This window comes from Macaca fascicularis, chromosome 1 (assembly GCF_037993035.2).
Source record: "Macaca fascicularis isolate 582-1 chromosome 1, T2T-MFA8v1.1".
Lineage (NCBI taxonomy): Eukaryota > Metazoa > Chordata > Mammalia > Primates > Cercopithecidae > Macaca > Macaca fascicularis.
In genome coordinates this window covers 36,808,814-36,828,206 of record NC_088375.1, presented here as the reverse complement: position 1 = coordinate 36,828,206, position 19,393 = coordinate 36,808,814, and the positions used below count along the sequence as shown (strand labels likewise).

The following is a 19,393-nucleotide window of genomic DNA, read 5'->3' as shown; positions in this document are numbered from 1 at the left end:
TAAAGTATCTAAACTCTTCCTACTAAAATCCTTACTCTTTCCAGAGCTTGAATGTTCATCTTCTCCTAAGATTCTGTGAGATACATTAATATCATTTGAATATATTTTCTTTTATGCCTTCAGGAGTTTGAGACCAGCCTGGGCAACATAGTGAGACCTTGTCTCTATTAAAAACAACAACAACAAAAGCAAAGCTAATTAAATTGTTAATGTAAATTGGTTGGGACTTACTCATCTGAATCTCCCTTGGACTGTTCTAAGATCTTTTAAAGTCTTGTTACAACACAATTCTAATGATTTCAAAAGGTCATAATCAGAGTTACACAAGTTTGTATGACCCCATTGGCATTAGATAAAAAGTACATCCTTAAAACTTTTTTTAACAACCATGTTAGACCTTGAAGAGACCTTAAGAGATTCAGTCAGTTCAAACCACTAATTTCAACACACTCACGTCATCACTTCCCTCACCCCTCTTCCCTTTAGACCAAAAGGTTTGCTCAATGCTTGACGAACTTCTTCACGCCTGTCCTTAATAAGAGCTCCTCTATCTACACATTTAACTTTTCAGAGTTCTTTGCTGGTTGCCCAATTTGGCAAATAATATAGGACACTATATTTAAATTTAAATTTCAGATAAATAACTTCTTAGTCTGTCTCAAATATTGCATGATTACTAAAAAAGTATTCATTGTTTATCTGAAATTCAAATTCGATTGGACATACTGTATTTTACCTGACAACTCTAGTTCTGAGAAGCTGAAACAGCAGTCAATGAGATTTATCGACTATTTCCTTTACAATAACAAGCAGTGAATTCTGAAAAAGCTTTAGTCAGCTACACAATTATGACATAAACCTTTAGAGCTAAAAGGGACCTTGGAGACAACTAGTGCAATGCTCTCACTTTAAAGATCAAGGAAAGATGAAGTGACAACCGGGAGGAACATGACACAAATTACAAATGACCAGAAAGATTCCTAACTTTCAGTTTTTAAAAATTATTTGTAAAAACCCACAACAGAAAAGGAATTAGTATGTGAAAAAAACAAACCAAGTTCATGGCTCTGAACAATGTTCACATACTTATTATCTCAAGTCCTTCCATGTTAGTAAATGTCAACCAATAAAGCAACAACTAAAAAAATGTGAGCAATTAGAGATCTCTTATAAATGGGATGATTTAAGTAAAATTATGTATATAAAGTACGTAGTATAAAAGCTTAGCCTGTAAGAGGACTTCTAAATATAGGTCCCTTCTCCTACTGGCTTATCTGTTTCCTCAGTCTAAAATACTAAAATATTACAACAGCTCCCTATCAATTCTGACTGTCTCCAAACTCTATATGCCATCCTGAACTTTCACATCAGAACAGTAGTCCTACTATATCTTGTTCAAAAACATTGCAATTGGCTGGGTGCAGTGGCTCACGCCTGTAATCCCTGCACTTTGGGAGGCCGAGGTAGGTGAATCATTTGAGGTCAGGAGTTTCAATATCAGTCTGGCCAACATGGTGAAAGGCCGCCTCTACTAAAAATACAAAAATTAGCCAGGCATGGTGGCACATGCCTGTAATCCCAGCAGCTGGGGAGGCTTAGGCAGGAGAATCACTTGAATCCAGGAGGCGGAGGTTGCAGTGAGCAGAGATTGCATCACTGCACTCCAGCCTGGGCAACACAGTGAAAACTCTGTCTCAAAAAAAAAAAAAAAGAAAAAAAAATTACGATTAATAAACAATGGTAAAATAGTCAATCTCATTAGACAGCAAATAATTGACAATTTTGAAACTTCTAAGTCAAATCACCTAAAGTTCACCAAATGACATTTGGTGACTCATTCAGAATAATGTACGGTCTAATACATATAGAGTATATAGCAGGGGTATAAACTAAGTAGTTAGGAATATAGAGTAGAGAGGACATCATTTCAACTGGAATATTCAGAAAACTGTAGAAACAGCAAGATTTGACCTAAAATTTGAAGGATATACATTATTTTGATTGGTGGATGGAGAAAGAAGGAATTTCAGATAGAAAGAGCTACATGAATGAGGGCATAAAAGTTGAGAAAAAATGCTTTATAATCTAGCCTCAATTTTTCAACTTTTTCTTGCCATTGTGCCCCAATAGAGACACAGATGCCCATTAAGTGCCCTAAAATATGTACAGTGTAAGTTTTCTAACACCATTACCTTTGTTCCGGCCAGTACTTCCCTTAACATCAGGGAACAAGTCTTGTACAACTCTGCAACCCTTATGTCACTTGCACAATACACATATTAATACGAGCTAAACCAAGGTCCGCCTTTCTTTCAGCTTTTCCCTTACTTCATTCATTACTTTCTTCTTCTAATCCTCCTAAGTGACCAAGCTAAAAGATTTCATAGTCTTATTAATATATAAAGCAGACAAGTAGAATATTCTTTAAAAAGTTTTAACTTAAATCCTTGGAATATCCTCCCATTATCTCTCTTCCTGCCACCCCTTTCTACCCCTTTTCCCTAAAACCTCTACTTTCTACCCCAAACTCCCTCTCGCCTTTGGGTTTGTGATTCTGTATGGGAAAAAGTTCTCCTCCCACTTTAGATTTTTCAATAGAGGAATGACAGCAGAGACAGACTTACTTTTCACCTATTTGAAACTTTCCCTCACAAATAGAACATAATAAGGTTTTGTGATCTTGATAAGAAGGGCAGGAACAAAAGAGGACAAAGGAAGAATTGAAAAGGGAATAACGGCTGGGCGCGGTGGCTCAAGCCTGTAATCCCAGCACTTTGGGAGGCCGAGACGGGCGGATCACGAGGCCAGGAGATCGAGACCATCCTGGCTAACACGGTGAAACCCCGTCTCTACTAAAAAATACAAAAAACTAGCTGGGCGCGGTGGCAGGCGCCTGTAGTCCCAACTACTCGGGAGGCTGAGGCAGGAGAATGGCGTGAACCCGGGAGGCGGAGCTTGCAGTGAGCTGAGATCCGGCCACTGCACTCCAGCCTGGGTGGCAGAGCGAGACTCCGTCTCAAAAAAAAAAAAAGAAAAGGGAATAACAAAAATGTAGGTATCCTGCCTGACTAGAGAAATAAGAAGGGTCAGAAACACTCTAGTAAACCACAAAAACAAAATTTATTTTAGGCCGAGTGTGGTGGCTCATGCCTGTAATCCCAGCACTTTGGGAGGCCGAGGCAGGCGGATCACGAGGTCAGGAGATTGGGACCATCCTGGCTAATGCAGTGAAACCCCATCTCGCCCTTTAGGCCGGAACCACCATCTTCCAGTAATTCACCAAAATGTCGAACACAAAGGGAAAGAGGAGAGGCACCCGATGTATGTTCTCTAGGCCTTTTAGAAAACATGGAGTTGCTCCTTTGGCCACGTATATGTGAATCTATAAGAAAGGTGATGTTGTAGACATCAAGGGAATGGGTACTGTTCAAAAAGGAATGCCCCACAAGTGTTACCATGGCAAAACTGAAGGAGTCTACAATGTCTACACCCAGCATGCTGTTGGCATTGTTGTCCACAGCCAGCATGCTGTTGGCATTGTTGTAAACAAACAAGTTAAGGGCAAGATTCTTGCCAAGAGAATTGATGTGCATACTGAGCACATTAAGCACTCTAAGAGCTGAGACAGCTTCCTGAAACGCGTGAAGGAAAATGATCAGAAAAAGAAAGAAGCCAAAGAGAAAGGTACCTGGGTTCAACTGAAGCGCCAGCCTGCTCCACCCAGAGAAGCACACTTTGTGAGAACCAATGGGAAGAAGCCTGAGCTGCTGGAACCTATTCCCCATGAATTCATGGCATAATACGGGTTAAAGAAAAATAAAACACCTCTGGGCTGAAAAAAAATAAAAGAAACCCCATCTCTACTAAAAATTACAAAAAATTAGCCAGGTGTGGTGGCATGTGCCTGTAGTCTCAGCTACTTGGGAGGCTGAGGCAGGAGCATTGCTTGAACCCAGGAGGTAGAGGTTGCAGTGAGCCGAGATCGTGCCACTGCACTCTAGACAGGGTGACAGAGAGAGACTATGTCTCAAAAAAAAAAAAAAAAAAAAAAAAACTAGCATGTGTCTATAAATTAAATATTTTTATTTTCTTAGCCAAAATTATAAATTAGTCATCAGATAAGAAGTTGCATAACAAATCATTAAACAATCTCTTATGATGGAGAAACAAAGCACTAATTGGAAAAGACATTCACCAGAAATGACCTTCATCACTGTAGTGCTGGAGGCTTACACAGGTAACTTAATGGAATTAGGAAAAATAAAGTTTAACACCCTACTAACTAGGAGTCTATACCCACAATTTCAAGTGCAGTAAATAAATCTTTTGAGTACTACTTTATAAAGCAGTACCATAAGGGATTACATTGTAGTCATCACAAATATGCCTACAGGATGATGGAAGGAGGACAGCATAGATCTCTTAATGTTAAGCAAATATGTTCTTTAATAAATTTGCTGTGACAGCATCATCCTTGGACTCAAACAGTACTGACTGCGAACAAATTAGATGAAAGTACAAATACTACGCCCCTGGCCTTGGATGATAACTGAAAAACTAGGTCTGATAATAACAAAGACGTTGACATCAAAGTGAGCTTAAATAATCTGGCATACATTTCATGAAATATGATTACAAAAATATTTCTAAATTGAGATTATTCTATAAATGTATATGTACATATGCACGTAACTAAATAAACAGGGCTACTTCATCTTCATCACTGGATGTTTATACAGTCAAACTGGCCAATAAATTTTGGAAGTGATCTTCTCCTTGGGAAAACAGGAGTTTGCTTTGGATTAAGTCAACTTACATCCAGGTATTGGATCATAACGTTTTTTCAAAAAAAAGTTCTTTGCCCTCTACAATTTCCTGAGGGTACTGAGGAATTCTGGTTTGTAGAACTATTTATCCCCACTTGAAATGATTTCATTATTTTTTTTTTCGAGTGGTTATTTCTATTTCCTCGACAGGGAATCTACTTCTAGATTCAGATTCAACATTTATTGGAGGGCTGCTATTTACTGTGAACCATGACAGATACTTTCATAAAGCACTAATAAAGACTATTCAATCCTATCAACTTACCAACTATTAACCATGGGTCACTAAAACCAAGATTTGCTGGTAAGTGCCAGAAAATGCCAGTGATAGAGATGGGAGAGAAAAAGGCAATCTGGATCCTTATGCAGGATGACAAGTCAGCCGATCTTATTTTCTTGTTCCACAGGATAATGGCAACTGATGAATTGCTTAAATAATTATCTGAGCAATTTAGCATTAAAAATGTTACCAAACAAAACTCTATCTAAAACTCTACATTTTTGTTTCTAGAAGAGGGAGTTACTTGCCTCTGCCTCTGCTGTCAACTTTATCTTCTTTGCTATCAACTGTTTTATGTCAATTCGACCTACGGGAAGAAAAAAACACGACTTTTAAGTTGACAGATACAGCTACCTAGTAGCACTATCTAAATCATAAAGTTAAAAACAAACAAATACAAAAGTAACTGCGTAAACTATGGTACGACCATAAAACATGACAGCATGGTCAAAATAACTAGAAGGAAATTTATACATAAAAATACAAAGAACAAAGCGAGTAAATGTACACACAGTAATTACAACGATGTTAATTATGCAATGCTATAGAGCCAATGCTGACACCATGGGAAATTAGATTCCCTGAACAGATTCTACAATTGAGACCACTATGATGCTGGGTAAAATATTAAAAACTGAAAACCTTGTAAAAGTTATTGCCAAGCTAGCATAAATCCAGAGGGCAAGAAGGAAGGAAGGAAGGAAGGAGGGAGGGAGGGAGGGAGGGAGGGAGGGAAGGAAGAAAGGAAGGAAAGTGAAACTGGAATTCTAGGGGACATATGAGAAATCTAAGCATTCTCGCCAAATCCTAGAAACCTTGACCTTCTACACGGACAGCAACAGAGGGTACAGTATTTTTGTAGAATAGTACACACAGAGGACACTACTGTACAAAATGGCAAAGTCTAGGGCCTGCCCAAAATGGGAAGTCTAACAGGATACTGCCACATAAAGCTAGGGACCACACATAAGGCTACAACTTCAGTGTTTAAGAAAGAAACCAAAACAGAAGGAAATGTGTCTGTCTCTACTCAATGCTGTGCAGAGAGGGAAAATTTGCCCCAAGAAATCATAACCCCCTCACTAGAATTTGCAATCTAAACTCACACTATCTATGTGGTCTGAAAAATCTAAGATAAATATGTTCTAAAGCTAATCCAGGTTGGGTCTCCAGGCTACTGGCAGACACAAGTGAAATTCCTCCCTGGAAGATTACAGTATCAATCAAGGTTGTACAGAATTCCAACAGATAAAGTTACCATAAAAAGGAGAAGCTCGTCCCAGCTACTCGGGAGGCTGAGGAAGGAGAATCGCTTGAACCTGGGAGGCGGAGGTTGCAGTGAGCCGATATTGCACCACTGCACGCCAGCCTGGATGACAGAGTGAGACTGTCTCAAAAAAAAGAAAAAAAGAAAAAAAAGCAAAATAGTCAAACTTCATAAAACATACTAGGAAACTAGGCAGAATAAATGGGAAACAGCAGAAACAGCCAAGAGATGCAGAGCTGAAAAACTAAAGATAATGGAATTGTTACTTTTAGGACAAACAAGATCAGAATGATTAATATGTTAAGGGAAATAAAAGTGAAACTTGAAAACATAGAAAAGGAAGGCAGGGCGTGGGGGTGCACACTTGTAATCCTAGCGCTTTAGGAGGCTGGTGGGGAGGATTGTTTGTTGCCAGGAGTTCAAGACCAGCCTGGACAACATAGCAAGACCCCATCTCTAAAAAAAAAAAAAAAAAAAAGTTTTAAAATAAGCCAGGCATGGTGGTGCATGCCTGTAGTCCCAGCTACCTGGGAGGCTGAGGTGGGAGGGTCACTTGAACCCAAGAATTTGAGCCTGCAGTAAGCGTGATCACACCACTGCACTCCAACCTGGGCAACAGAGTGAGACGCTGTCTCGAAAAAAAAAATGAAAGAAAAAAAGAAGGAAAACATAAGCAAGAACAAGAAACCATTTAACCAAACAGATTTGAAAAAAACCAACAAGATTTCTCAAAACAAAAAAAATTGAAGTTTCAAATTCAATGGATAAATTAAACAGTAGATCAAACATGTCTGAAGAGAGTACTAGTAAATGGGAATATAGATCAAAGGAAATTATACAGAAGATAGTCCAGAGCAATAGTGACAGAGAATAATAGAGAGGCTAAAAGACATAGAAGAGGTCCAACCAAACAGCCAATTGGAAATGGGAGCCAACCACAGCTGCACTAGAGATGGAGGAAAGTTCCACAACAAATACTTTTTTTTTTTTTTTTTTTTTTTGAGACGGAGTCTCGCTCTGTGGCCCAGCCCAGGCTGGAGTGCAGTGGCGCGATCTCGGCTCACTGCAAGCTCCGCCTCCCGGGTTCACGCCATTCTCCTGCCTCAGCCTCCCGAGTAGCTGGGACTACAGGCGCCCACAACCGCGCCCGGCTAATTTTTTGTATTTTTAGTAGAGACGGGGTTTCACCGTGGTCTCGATCTCCTGACCTTGTGATCCGCCCGCCTCGGCCTCCCAAAGTGCTGGGATTACAGGCGTGAGCCACCGCGCCCGGCCCACAACAAATACTTCTGACTTGGAATTTCTGCAGACTATAATGGAGGAAATCATTATGTTATACAGCCTTAGGGCGAATATGAATGATCATAAAGATATAATGATTCAGGCTAGGCATGATGCCTCACGCCTGAAATCCTCACACTTTGGGAGGCCAAGTGGCGAGGATCAGTTGAGCCTAGGGGTTTGAGACCATCTTGGGCAATGTAGCAAGACCCCATCTCTACAATAAATGTTTTTAAAAATACAATGGTTCAAAAGAAAGTCTCAGAGGATATTTAATGTGCCAAGAATAAAGAAAAATGCCATACCTCAACCAGAAATGATTACAAAGGATGACAAAGATTATGTCCAAGAATATGAGTTCATGGCTGGGCATGGGGGCTCATGCCTGTAATCCCAGCACTTTGGGAGGCCGAGGCGGGCGGATCACCTAAGGTCAGGAATTCGAGACCAGCCTGGCCAACATGGCGAAACCCTACCTCTAAACACTATAAAAATTATCCAGGCATGGTGGCAGGCACCTATAATCCCAGCTACTTATGGGGCTGAGGCAGGGACAATTGCTTGAACCCAGGAGGCAGAGGTTGCAGTGAGATGAGATCGCGCCACTGCATTCCAGCCTGGGAGACAGAATGAGACTCCATCTCAAAAAAGAAAAAAAAAAGAAAAAAAAAAAAATTTGACAGGCCGTGGTGCTGTGCGCCTGTAGTCCCTGACACTTGGGAGACTGAGGCAGGACAATCGCTTGAACCTGGGAGGTGGAAGCTACAATGAGCCGAGATCATGCCACTGCACTCTAGCTTGGGCAACAGAGCGAGACTCTGTTTCAAAAAAATAAATAAATAAAACGAAAAAAAAAATGTGAATTCATCGACTTTATAATATCTGATGCAAATAAAAGGTGCCATGAAGAAAATGGAATAAAAATTGAACTAAATAAGTCTAAAGACATCCCATATTCATTGACTAGAAGATTTAATATTGTTAATATGGCAATGCTCCCCAATTCTTCCATACATTTAAAGCAATCCTCACCAAAATTTCACCTGGCTTCTTTGCAGAAATTGACAAGCTGATCCTAAAATCATATAGAAATTCAAGAACACAGAATAGTCATACAAATCATGAAAAAGAAAATAATACAGCTGGAAAACTCACACTTCCCAATTTTAGAGACAGACACATAGATGATCAATGGAAAAGAACTGAGAGTCCAGAAATAAACAAACATTCACCTTTATGATTATTAATAACTGATTTTCGACAAAAGTGCCAAGAAAAATGCAGAAAGATTCTTCTTTTCAACAAATAGAGCTGCGACAACTGAATAGCCACATGAAAAAGCATGAATATGGACCCGGAACTCACACCATATGTAGAAACTAACTCACAGGCCGGGCGCGGTGGCTCAAACCTGTAATCCCAGCACTTTGGGAGGCCGAGACGGGTGGATCACGAGGTCAGGAGATCGAGACCATCCTGGCTAACACGGTGAAATCCCGTCTCTACTAAAAAATACAAAAAAAAACTAGCCAGGCGAGGTGGCGGGCGCCTGTAGTCCCAGCTACTCGGGAGGCTGAGGCAGGAGAATGGCATGGACCCGGGAGGCGGAGCTTGCAGTGAGCTGAGATCCGGCCACTGCACTCCAGCCTGGGCGACAGAGCGAGACTCCGTCTCAAAAAAAAAAAAAAGAAGTCATTGTCTAGTCCAAGGCCTCTGTTTTCTTCTATATTTTAGGTGTTTGATCCTTTGTGAGTTAGTTTTACATAGTGTTAGTCATTACATATTCTTCTATATTATTTTCATCGCCCTATTACTCTATTTTTATGGTAGAAATATAATTTAATCTTCTATTGAACGTTTCTTTTCATAGTATGTCACTTGAAAAAAGACATGAAGAATGAGAAGGTACAAAATGCATCTAATCAGAGCTCTATAAAGAGAGACAATATTTGAGGTGATTATAGCTGAGAATTGGCCAGAACTACTGAAAGATACAAATTCTAGGATAAAGTCAAAGAATTCCAAGCAGGACAAATAACCTACTTAGAGCCAGGCGTGGTAGCTCACGCCTGCAATCCTAGCACTTTGGGAAGCTGAGGCAGGTGGATCACCTGAGGTCGGGAGTTTGAGACCAGCCTGATTAACATGGAGAAACTCTGTCTCTACTAAAAATACAAAATTAGCCAGGCATGGTGGTGCATGCCTGTAATCCCAGCTAGTCGGGAGGATGAGGCAGGAGAATCGCTTGAACCCGGGAGGCAGAGGTTGTGATGAGCTGAGATCACACTCCAGCCTGGGCAACAAGAGTGAAACTCCATTTCAAAAGAAATAATAATAATAATAATCATCATCATCTACTTAGACACATCACAGTGAAACTGTCTGACGCAGGGGTTAAAAAAAACTAAAAGCACCCAGAAAGAATTATCAACTACACAAGTACTGCAATTACAACGTGTGCCTGACTTAACATCAGTGGAAGCCAAGAGACAGCGGAATGTCTTCAATTATCGATAGTGGCAGAGTTGATGACTGGGAAGCAGATTAGAGGTCATATAATAACAAGGGCTTTGAGGAAACTAAGAATTTTATGCAGGAAAATACTGAGCTGATATTGGAAGATGGAAAGGATCACGTAACAGAGAAATGCAATAAATACAGACAAAAAGTGATGTTGCAAATGGCAAGGAGAATGGAGAGCAGAGGATTAATTTAAGATATTTACAAATTGGTAACTGATTAAGAAATATAAGGGTAAGACAAATGTCCATTTGATTTTTCAGTAAGTTATATGAATATATTTTTAATTTAGTTCTATGACCAGACCATGGTTTCATAAATAAACTATTTCATAAATAAATGAAGATAAAATGTCAAAAAAAGTCAAAAGAATGCCTAAAAGCTAATATCCACAGGTTTTTTTGGGTTTTTTTTTTTTTTTTTCAGACAGGTTCTCACTCTGTTGCCCAGGCAAGGGGGCAGTGGCTATGGCATGATCATAGCTCACTGTGGCCTGGAACTCCTAGGCTCAAGGGATCCTCCCACCTCAGCCTCCCAAGTAGCTAGGACTATAGGCACATGCCACCACACTCACATGCCACCACGCCCACCTAATTTTTTAAAAAACATTTTTGTAAAGACAGAGCCTCGCTATGTTGCCCAGGCTGGTCTTGAATTCCTGGCCTCCAGCAATCCTCAGGCCTTGGCCTCTGAAATTGTTGGGATTACAAGGATGAGCCACCATCCCCACCCACATCCAATGATTTGAAGAACTATTTACCAGCACTCAACTCAAGGCTTCTCAAGTTCTAAAACACTGACCCTGAAACAATGATAAGCCAGGACTGAGGGTGATGTAATTTCTGAATTATCTGCCTTACCTCTAGTACACACTAACTGCTAACACTAGGAGTTAGTTATTTGCTATCTGAAACTTAATAGAACCCCACATAAGTCCATAAGGAAAACTATTCAACATTCTTCCCCTAACTTTCTGATTTCTAAAAAAAATCAGACTTGCAATATTTATCTTCATGAATAAATGCTACCTCTTTTAAAACCTACTATATTTAATGGGCATGTTTAAAATTTATTCCTTGACACGTCAAAAATCTTATTTTAACCAGTTTTGATGAAAATTTTTGTAAAATTATGAATGCTTTGCCACCCTAAAAAAACAAACAAACAAACAAAACACCAGACTTCAGGTATACTGGCTCACACCTATTATTATTCTAGCACTTAGGATAGAGGCAGAGACAGGAGGGTCACTTAAAGCCAGGAGTTTGAGACCAGCCTGAGCAACAAAGCAAGACTCCCATTCTCTACAAAAAATAAAACAAAAATGTACTTTACCCTACATAATCTTCAGGACAAGTAAGAGTGATCCACTGTTGTACTATACTATTATAGTGATACCTTTAGCAAAACCGGAAATGTAGAGCGCAATCAGGCCCCACTCAACAGCCCCAGCGAGCTGCGCCTTTCTACCTAGGCTGCTTCCACAGTGTTCTCCCTAACAATCCTACACTTCTATTACGATAGTCAATTTACTGCAGAAAAGAGACAAATAATCAGGCTTGTTAAACTGGTAACTAATTTACTCAATTTATGTACTCATGCATTAAGTAAAAGCCCACTGAGCACCTAATACATGCAGGGCAAACCCTCCCTCCAGGATCTCAGGAGAAAACTACAAATAGGGAAAAGGACAATACAGAGAAGCGCTGTGGAAGAATGAGGCGTGTAGGAGGCTTTTGCAGAGGAGTCAATATTTGAACTGAGTCTCAAATAATAAAGAAAAATTATGGTGAACAAATGCTAGAAACATTATTCCAGGCAAAGGAATGAAGCTATGAAGACTTGTTGGATTTTTCTGAGGCCTGAAGCTCAGTCAGATGCCTCTAAATGCCATGCTCTCTTTTCTTGACAATACTGTATTTAACAGGCTTTTGTCTAAGGGAAGTTTATCTACTTACTTTCCAGGCCACCAGTTACATTCCTGATCAGTGTTGTCCTATAAACATATAATGTGTGGCTGGGTGCGGTGGCTCACACCTGTAATCCCAGTACTTTGGGAGGTCGAGGCAGGCGGATCACCTGAGGTCGGGTGACCTCATGTGATCATGAGGTCTAACCAACATGGAGACCAGCCTGACCAACATGGAGAAACCCCGTCTCTACTAAAAATACAAAATTAGCCAGGCGTGGTGGAGCATGCCCGTAATCCCGGCTACCTGGGAGGCTAAGGCAAGAGAATCGCTTGAACCTGGGAGGCAGAGGTTGTGGTGAGTCGAGATCGCACCACTGCACTCCAGCCTGGGAAACAAGAGCAAAACTCTGTCTAAAAACAAAACAAAACAAAACAAAAATATATATATATATATATAAAATGTGAATCACCGTAATATTAAAATGTTCAGGAGCCACATTAAAAAGTAAAAAGAAACAGGTGCAAGTCTCTGAAATCTGACATATGACAACTATAAAGTGTTTCTCAGTCCAGACTAGCCACATTTCAAGTGCTCAACCAGACTATATTAAACAGTGTACTTCTAGTGGCAGCCATATTGAACAACGTAATTCTAGATCAAGAATCAGAAAGCTTTTTCCATAAAGGGCAGTATAGTCTGCAACTATGTAACAACTACTCAACTCCACTGTTGCAGCATGAGAAAGTACTACAAACACAAAGGAATGAACATAGCCACCTTTGCCAACTTTGTTCTTAGATGGCCAAGTTTACCGTAAATCTGGTTGGCAAATAAAACGGACAAGTACATACACATTATTTTTTATAATACAACACAGCTATGGTGAACACTGATGGTTGCTTCCCAAATAAGGACATGCATGTCACTGCCTTTGCCAAAAACTGACTTAAAAATGGGCCTGAGTATCAGGTAGCAAAGAGATGACCCACTCAAGCTTACTGACTGGGAAAAATTTAAAGAGGTCCTTTTTGTAAGTGTGTGGTCAGAGTTTAAGAAAACCAACAAAGGATGGTAAGGATGATATGGAATTCTGGGGTAGTAATAAACATCATGAAAGCTGTTACCATCCTGAGGCCAGAAAGGGCAAAGTGGGGAAAGGGTTAGTGGAACTCGGAGAGAACTCTTTGGAGAGAAATATTAGAGAGGAGCGATGGTTACCTACCAGGGAGAGAAACTTAGTTACAGACACACCCACCTTACTCTCTGCTCTTAGATCTCCTGAAGTTCCCCCACTGGCCAAGCCTACCAGAACCACACAGGGCATTGGAGACTATTGTTGCAGTTCTTAAGGTTAGTCTCCCAGGAAACAAAGTAGGGTAGAAAAGACTGGAGAAGCAAAAGGTAGATAGCTAGCATAACTTGTAATCGAACTCTGGCCCATGAGACATGAGAAGTCTGTTGGGGAATTTCTATGGAAGGTTTCATCGCTAAAGAGAAAGACAGGGAAAGAGTTTCTCTTCTGATAGAAGTCATTGTTTTGGTTTTCTAGTTTTCTCAACCAGAACGGACTTACTAACTCTCTGTCATTACTTCTATCCGTCCCTTATCACCACCACCCATTTCCTGGACCCACCAAGCCACACGCTGACTCCAGATATTACCTGCTATCTGCCTTCTGACTCCAAATTGCCATGCACTACAGAAAAAATTAGGAAAATGGGCCCATTTTAAACTGCTGCTGTCAAGCCTTAGGCAGGCCTGCAATGAAAATATGCAATCTTTGTCTTTGCCTCTTGATGAATTTCTGTGACATTCCTCACAAAAGTGTTTCGAAACCTTTTCCATTTTCAAGTCCCAGCCCCACCAAGTAACTTTTTAGTTGTTCAGTTTTGCTACCAATCCTTAAATGTCTTCTATGTTTCTTAATTTTCGCTGTCTTTCATCCTCTTCTCCAACATTTCTGTGTCAGAGGAAAGAGCAGCCCATCTCTTTTTCAAGACTAACCCTGCAAACTACTATTATCTTGATCTTTCCCTATTCAAAAAGTTCAACCCATTGAGTCAATAATATTGTCCACATTTACATTTCTGAGACAATTTGTTCTTTAAAAATCATGTTTCAGAAATTATGACATGGATGTCATCAAAGATATTGAAAATAAAATCTGTGGCTCCCCTAACACTTACTTATCAAGTATTACATATTAAATTTGTTTTAAAAAAATAAGTAACTAAACATCAAACCTGTGATTTAACAATTTATTACTTAGGTTGAGAATAAATTTTTAAGTGAATTTTTTAAAGTTACATAGTAATAGTAATATAATGGCAACATAACTGAAATTTGAGAAATGATTTTTTCTTAAAAAAACCAGTCCTTTTGAAGATCACTTAACCCTCATGACATGCTGTACTTTTCCTTCTAATACAAAATGTTCTGAGAAAGAAGTTTACACTTCTTATCTTTGCTTTCTTGCTAGCCAATATTTTCCACCCATTTCTGCAACTCTTCTTTCCCTGAAGACATTACAGCCTCCAAATTTCTAAATCCCCATCCTTGTTAAATCTGCTACAAATTTTAACATATAGTCTTGCTCTGTCACCCAGGCTGGAGTGCAGTGGTGCAATCCCAGCTCACTGTGACCTCTAACTCCTGGGCTCAAGCAATCCTCCCACCTCAGCCTCCTGAGTAGCTTGGGCTACAGGCACATGTTACCATGCCCACCTACTTTCTTTTATTTTTGTAAAGCTGGGGTCTTGCTATGTTGCCCAGACTGGTCTTAAACTCCTGGCCTCAAGCAATCCTTCCACCTCAGCCTCCCAAAGTGCTTGGATTATAAGCGTGAGCCACCAATCTGGCCTCATTTCTATTTTTAAAATAAAGAAACTGAGATTCAAAGAAATTAAACATCTTGTACACTGTCACATGGCCAATAAGTAACTGAGCCTGAAGAAATCCATGTCTTCTGACCCCTAGCATTAAAAAAAAAAAAAAAAAGCCAGCCAACCTATGTGATTATACTCCTAAAGATGACTAAGGAATACTAATCAGTGACTAATAACCAATTTTCAAGTTTCAGTTCTTTTAACAAATGTTATCTTCATCTACTTGTGGCAAGAACAGAACTAGCTAACGTGTAGGCACTGACTAATTTATTGCCTAGAAATTCAAACTCATTTTTAAATCCTGATTGCTTTCTAAAAAACTCTTATTGACCATGTCTTAGAACACCTACATTCCAGCTTCACTTTCTTCTCCACAAAGCAATACAAAAGTCACTTGAAAAATCACCTTTATGTCCATAGTATGGTTAGGCTTGGGAGTATTTCTTGAGTCAATCACTTTTCAATCTTAATAATAAAAGGGAAGATAGTAAAATCCAACTGTAATCGTCTATTGCTCCACTGACCACGAAAACTTTACAAAGTTCTCAACTACTCACATGTCTGCACTACTTCAGAAAAATGGAATCTGAGCTAGAAATGTGGATTAGTGTATGTTCATACAGAAACAAAGACTTAATAGTTAATGTTCAAACAACTAGCTAGCCATTTTGGAAAACTAAAAATTTAGATTCCCCAATGATGAATGCATCACTCAAAAATAAATTTCACGTGGATCAAATATGTCACTATAAAACACCACAAAAGTAAACAAAAGTCGTGTTTTCTTTTTTTCATAATCTTGAATGATTTCTAAGCATGATCAAAAAACCCTATAAGCAGCCAGGCGTGGTGGCTCATGCCTGTAATCCCAGCACTTTGGGAGGCTGAGGTGGGTGGATCACTTGAGGTCAGCAGTTCAAGACCAGCCTGGCTGACGTGGTGAAACCCTGTCTCTACCAAAAATACAAAAATTAGTGGGGCATGGTGGCACATGCCTGTAATCCCAGTTACTCAGGGGGCTAAGGCAGGAGAACTGCTTGAACCCGGGAGGCAGAGGCTGCAGTGAGCCAAGATCATGCCATTGCACTCCACTCCAGCCTGGGCAACAGAGCGAGACTCCATCTCAAAAAACAAAAACAAAACAAAAAAAACACTACACCAATTAAAAGAATATCTGATATATAAAAACAAAACATGGCAAAGCATACATACATAAGCAAAGTCAAAAGACAAATCACTAGTCAGAAAATATTCAAAGTACACAATCAAAGGATTAATTTCTTTAATATAGAAAAAGCTCTTGAAAATAATAACCACCAGATAAGGAATAAAAGTGAGCAAAGGATACGAACACGACTTTTAAAGAAAAAAAAAAGGTCAATAAATACGAAAAAATTTCCACACCTCACTTAAAATTAATGAGAACAAATTTATGCTATACGTATACTGTCTTTCACCCATCAAATCGGGAATTTTAAAAGACTGGTAAGATTATTGCAAAGAGTGCGGTGAAACAGTATAAATAGGAATATAAAGTGGCATAACATTTTTTAAAGGAAATTTGATAATATCTAAATTTTAAATGCAAAAGCCCTTTGACATAGCAATTTCACTTTTAAGAATGTATCCTGGCCGGGTACAGTGGATCACGCCTGTAATCCCAGCACTTTGGGAGGCTGAGGCAGGTGGCGCACTAGGTCAGGAGTTCGAGACCAACCTGACCAACATGGTGAAACCCTGTCTCTACTAAAAATACAAAAATTAGCCAGGCATGGTGGCGTGCCCCTGTAATCCTAGCTACTCAGGAAGCTGAGACAGGAGAATCGCTTGAACCAGGGAGGCGGAGGTTGCAGTGAGCCGAGATCGCACCACTGCACTCCAGCCTGGGAGACAGAAGGAGACTCCGTTTCAAAAAAAAAAGAATGTATCCTATAGGTACACCAGTATAAGTAAGCAATGATGCTGTTTCAATAATGCTCTCTGTAGCACTGTCTGTAATACTGCAACTCTGGAAACAGCCTAAGTTTCCATCAATAAGGGACAAGTTAAATAAACCACCAAGCATCTGTACAGCAGAAATACTACACAGGTATTTAAAAGAATTACATATACTAAATGAAAAGATATCTGAGACTTACAAAGTATAGAAGAAAGAAATTGCAGATGAGATCTTAAATATGATCCCACATGTAAAAAAAAAAAAGTTACTTGTGGGAGGAAGTATTACTTAATAACTTTCTATGGTGTTTGAATTTTTTCAATGAGTATTACTTTAAAATTAAAAAAAATTTATATTCACATTTTAGCAATTTGTTTAATAAAACCAAACTTTTTTTTTTTTTTAGACAGAGTCTTACTCTGTCGCCCAGGCTGGAGTGCAGTGGCGCGGTCTCGGCTCACTGCAACCTCCATCTCCCGGGTTCAAGCAATTCTACTGCCTCAGCCTCCTGAGTAGCTTGGATTACAGGCACCCACGCCCAGCTGATTTTTGTATTTTTAGTAAGACAGGGTTTTATCATGTTGGTCAGGCTAGTCTCGAACTCCTGACCTCAAGCGATCCGCCCGCCTCGGCCTCCCAAAGTGCTGGGATTACAGGCGCCAGCCACCGTGCCCAGCCATCTGGGAACTATATTACTCAACTAGAGTAACTTTGGCTTATTTTTCTTTTATCACTACGTCTGTATCAACTGTGTAGGCTAACTATATATGCAAGAAGATAATTTGCCTTATTACCACTGAACTGTTACAACATCATATTATCTTGTTTTAAATCAAGAGGTAATTACTGGTAGGAATATTAGAGGATTTCATGTAGATTATAATTCTCAGTTGATATACAACAGGAGATTATAAAAGCTACCTTAGGAACTGGGACAGAAGAGTTGGCGGCACTGCCAATAAGATAATACCTTAATGAACACAGTGCCATACACGCAGAAAGTGCTTTCATATTGGCTATCCTTGACTTTGCATAAAAGGCAACCTAAGCACTGGCAAGCTGTAAGATTTGTCCAAAATCATTAACACAGGTAGGTCATCAGTCAATGACAACATATACAGTAAGACTTCGAGTCCTTTTTTTTAAGTCGCAAATCTTCCAGTAGTTAAGACCTTTTTTTTTTAAGAGATGGGGTCTCACTATGTTGCCTAGGCTGGACTTCAACTCCTAGGCTCAAATGGTCCTCCCAAGCAGCTCAGACTATAGATGCAAGCCACCACATAGAACATGTCGACATGGTATTTCTGAGAACTGACATCACCTTTACAACAAAACCAGAGCCCCTATTAAGCATCCAGAATGCTACAGTAATTGAACACTGACCATTTCTTTTCAGGTATACAATCATTTCTGACCAGCCGTCTGTTTTGGCAAACGGTGTTTTCACTCACAACTGCCAACTGCACAGATGTCTTCATTTTGAGGTATTAAAGGTGGTCTTTCTAAATCCAGAAAACCCAGTCGTCTTTCATTTAACAGTAAGTATGCAAGGCACTGTTTTTAGCCAGAGGTTTAAAGGGAGTTGACTGAAAAAGGTTGAGATGTGCTGCTTTTGAAAAGGAAATGTCTTTATTATTTCCTACTACAACAATCCTCTCTGCCTTGTCGCACTAGCATTTGTGACTCCTTGACTTGGTCTAAGTCAGCATATGGTGGTGCTACTTCTAACGCTTCTGGAACCCTCATTAACAAATACCTTCAGTGTGTGCCATTTCACAATGAATTTAACTAATTTCCACCACCTCAGCAGCAGTAAAAGAAGGAAATACTGCCCCACTCATCAAATGTATACCAATTACGGCTTGCTATTTGGCACTATCTGCTTCTATGCTTCACATCAAGTCCTTTGACTTGCTTCAATGTGCATGTGTCAAATTTAAAGCCACTTTTGTCCTCCTGGGCCCACTGGAGGGTCCCCAGCAAGGGCCACTATCCACCGGCTGTCAGGGCAGTTGGCTGGGTACTGAGAGGCTGTTGGAGCCTTATCTTCTTACTTACTTCTGGCCTTTCCAATTTGCTCTATATTCCTATCCATGAAAACCAACCACAAATCCATCTGTACTACCTACCCCTCATCCTCTCTAAAAGCAAACAAACACCACACACACAACACTGTACTGTCTTAAAGTCTTTACAAATGCATACCTCTTTGGATTGAAAGCCCTCTCCCAGTCTTATCTCAAAGGCCAAACTCAAAATCTATTTCAGTGAGACTTTCCTTCATTCTAAAGCAAGGGCTCCCCTGACCCCATCGGTCTCTACTTGGTTACTATAACTCACTTAGCTCCTATTTATAACAAAGGATTGTTTTCTATTTGGGTATCTCATGCACACCAACTTCAGGCTCCCTATTAACAAACCTGGTACACTGTCTTACATTTAGATCAAAGGTGCTTAACTGACACCAGATTATTAATCTGCT

The 19,393-nt window shown here is 39.8% G+C and overlaps 1 protein-coding gene across 10 annotated transcripts in view; it reads right to left on the bottom strand.

Moving 5' to 3' along the window:
- The window catches only part of SOAT1 (sterol O-acyltransferase 1), a 61,224-nt gene that overhangs the window by 29,064 nt on the left and 12,767 nt on the right, over positions 1-19,393 (bottom strand). For 9 of the 10 annotated variants that reach the window (XR_012428192.1, XR_012428182.1, XR_012428184.1 and 6 more), the window contains exon 3: positions 5,355-5,413. The exons of the other annotated variant lie outside the window; for it this stretch is intronic. Coding sequence is in view for 5 of the 9 variants with exons in the window: in XM_045393381.3 (XP_045249316.1) it covers positions 5,355-5,413 (59 nt within the window). In the remaining 4 variants the exon portion in view is untranslated. The remainder of the gene's footprint in view (positions 1-5,354; positions 5,414-19,393) is intronic. 10 annotated transcript variants of the gene reach the window in all.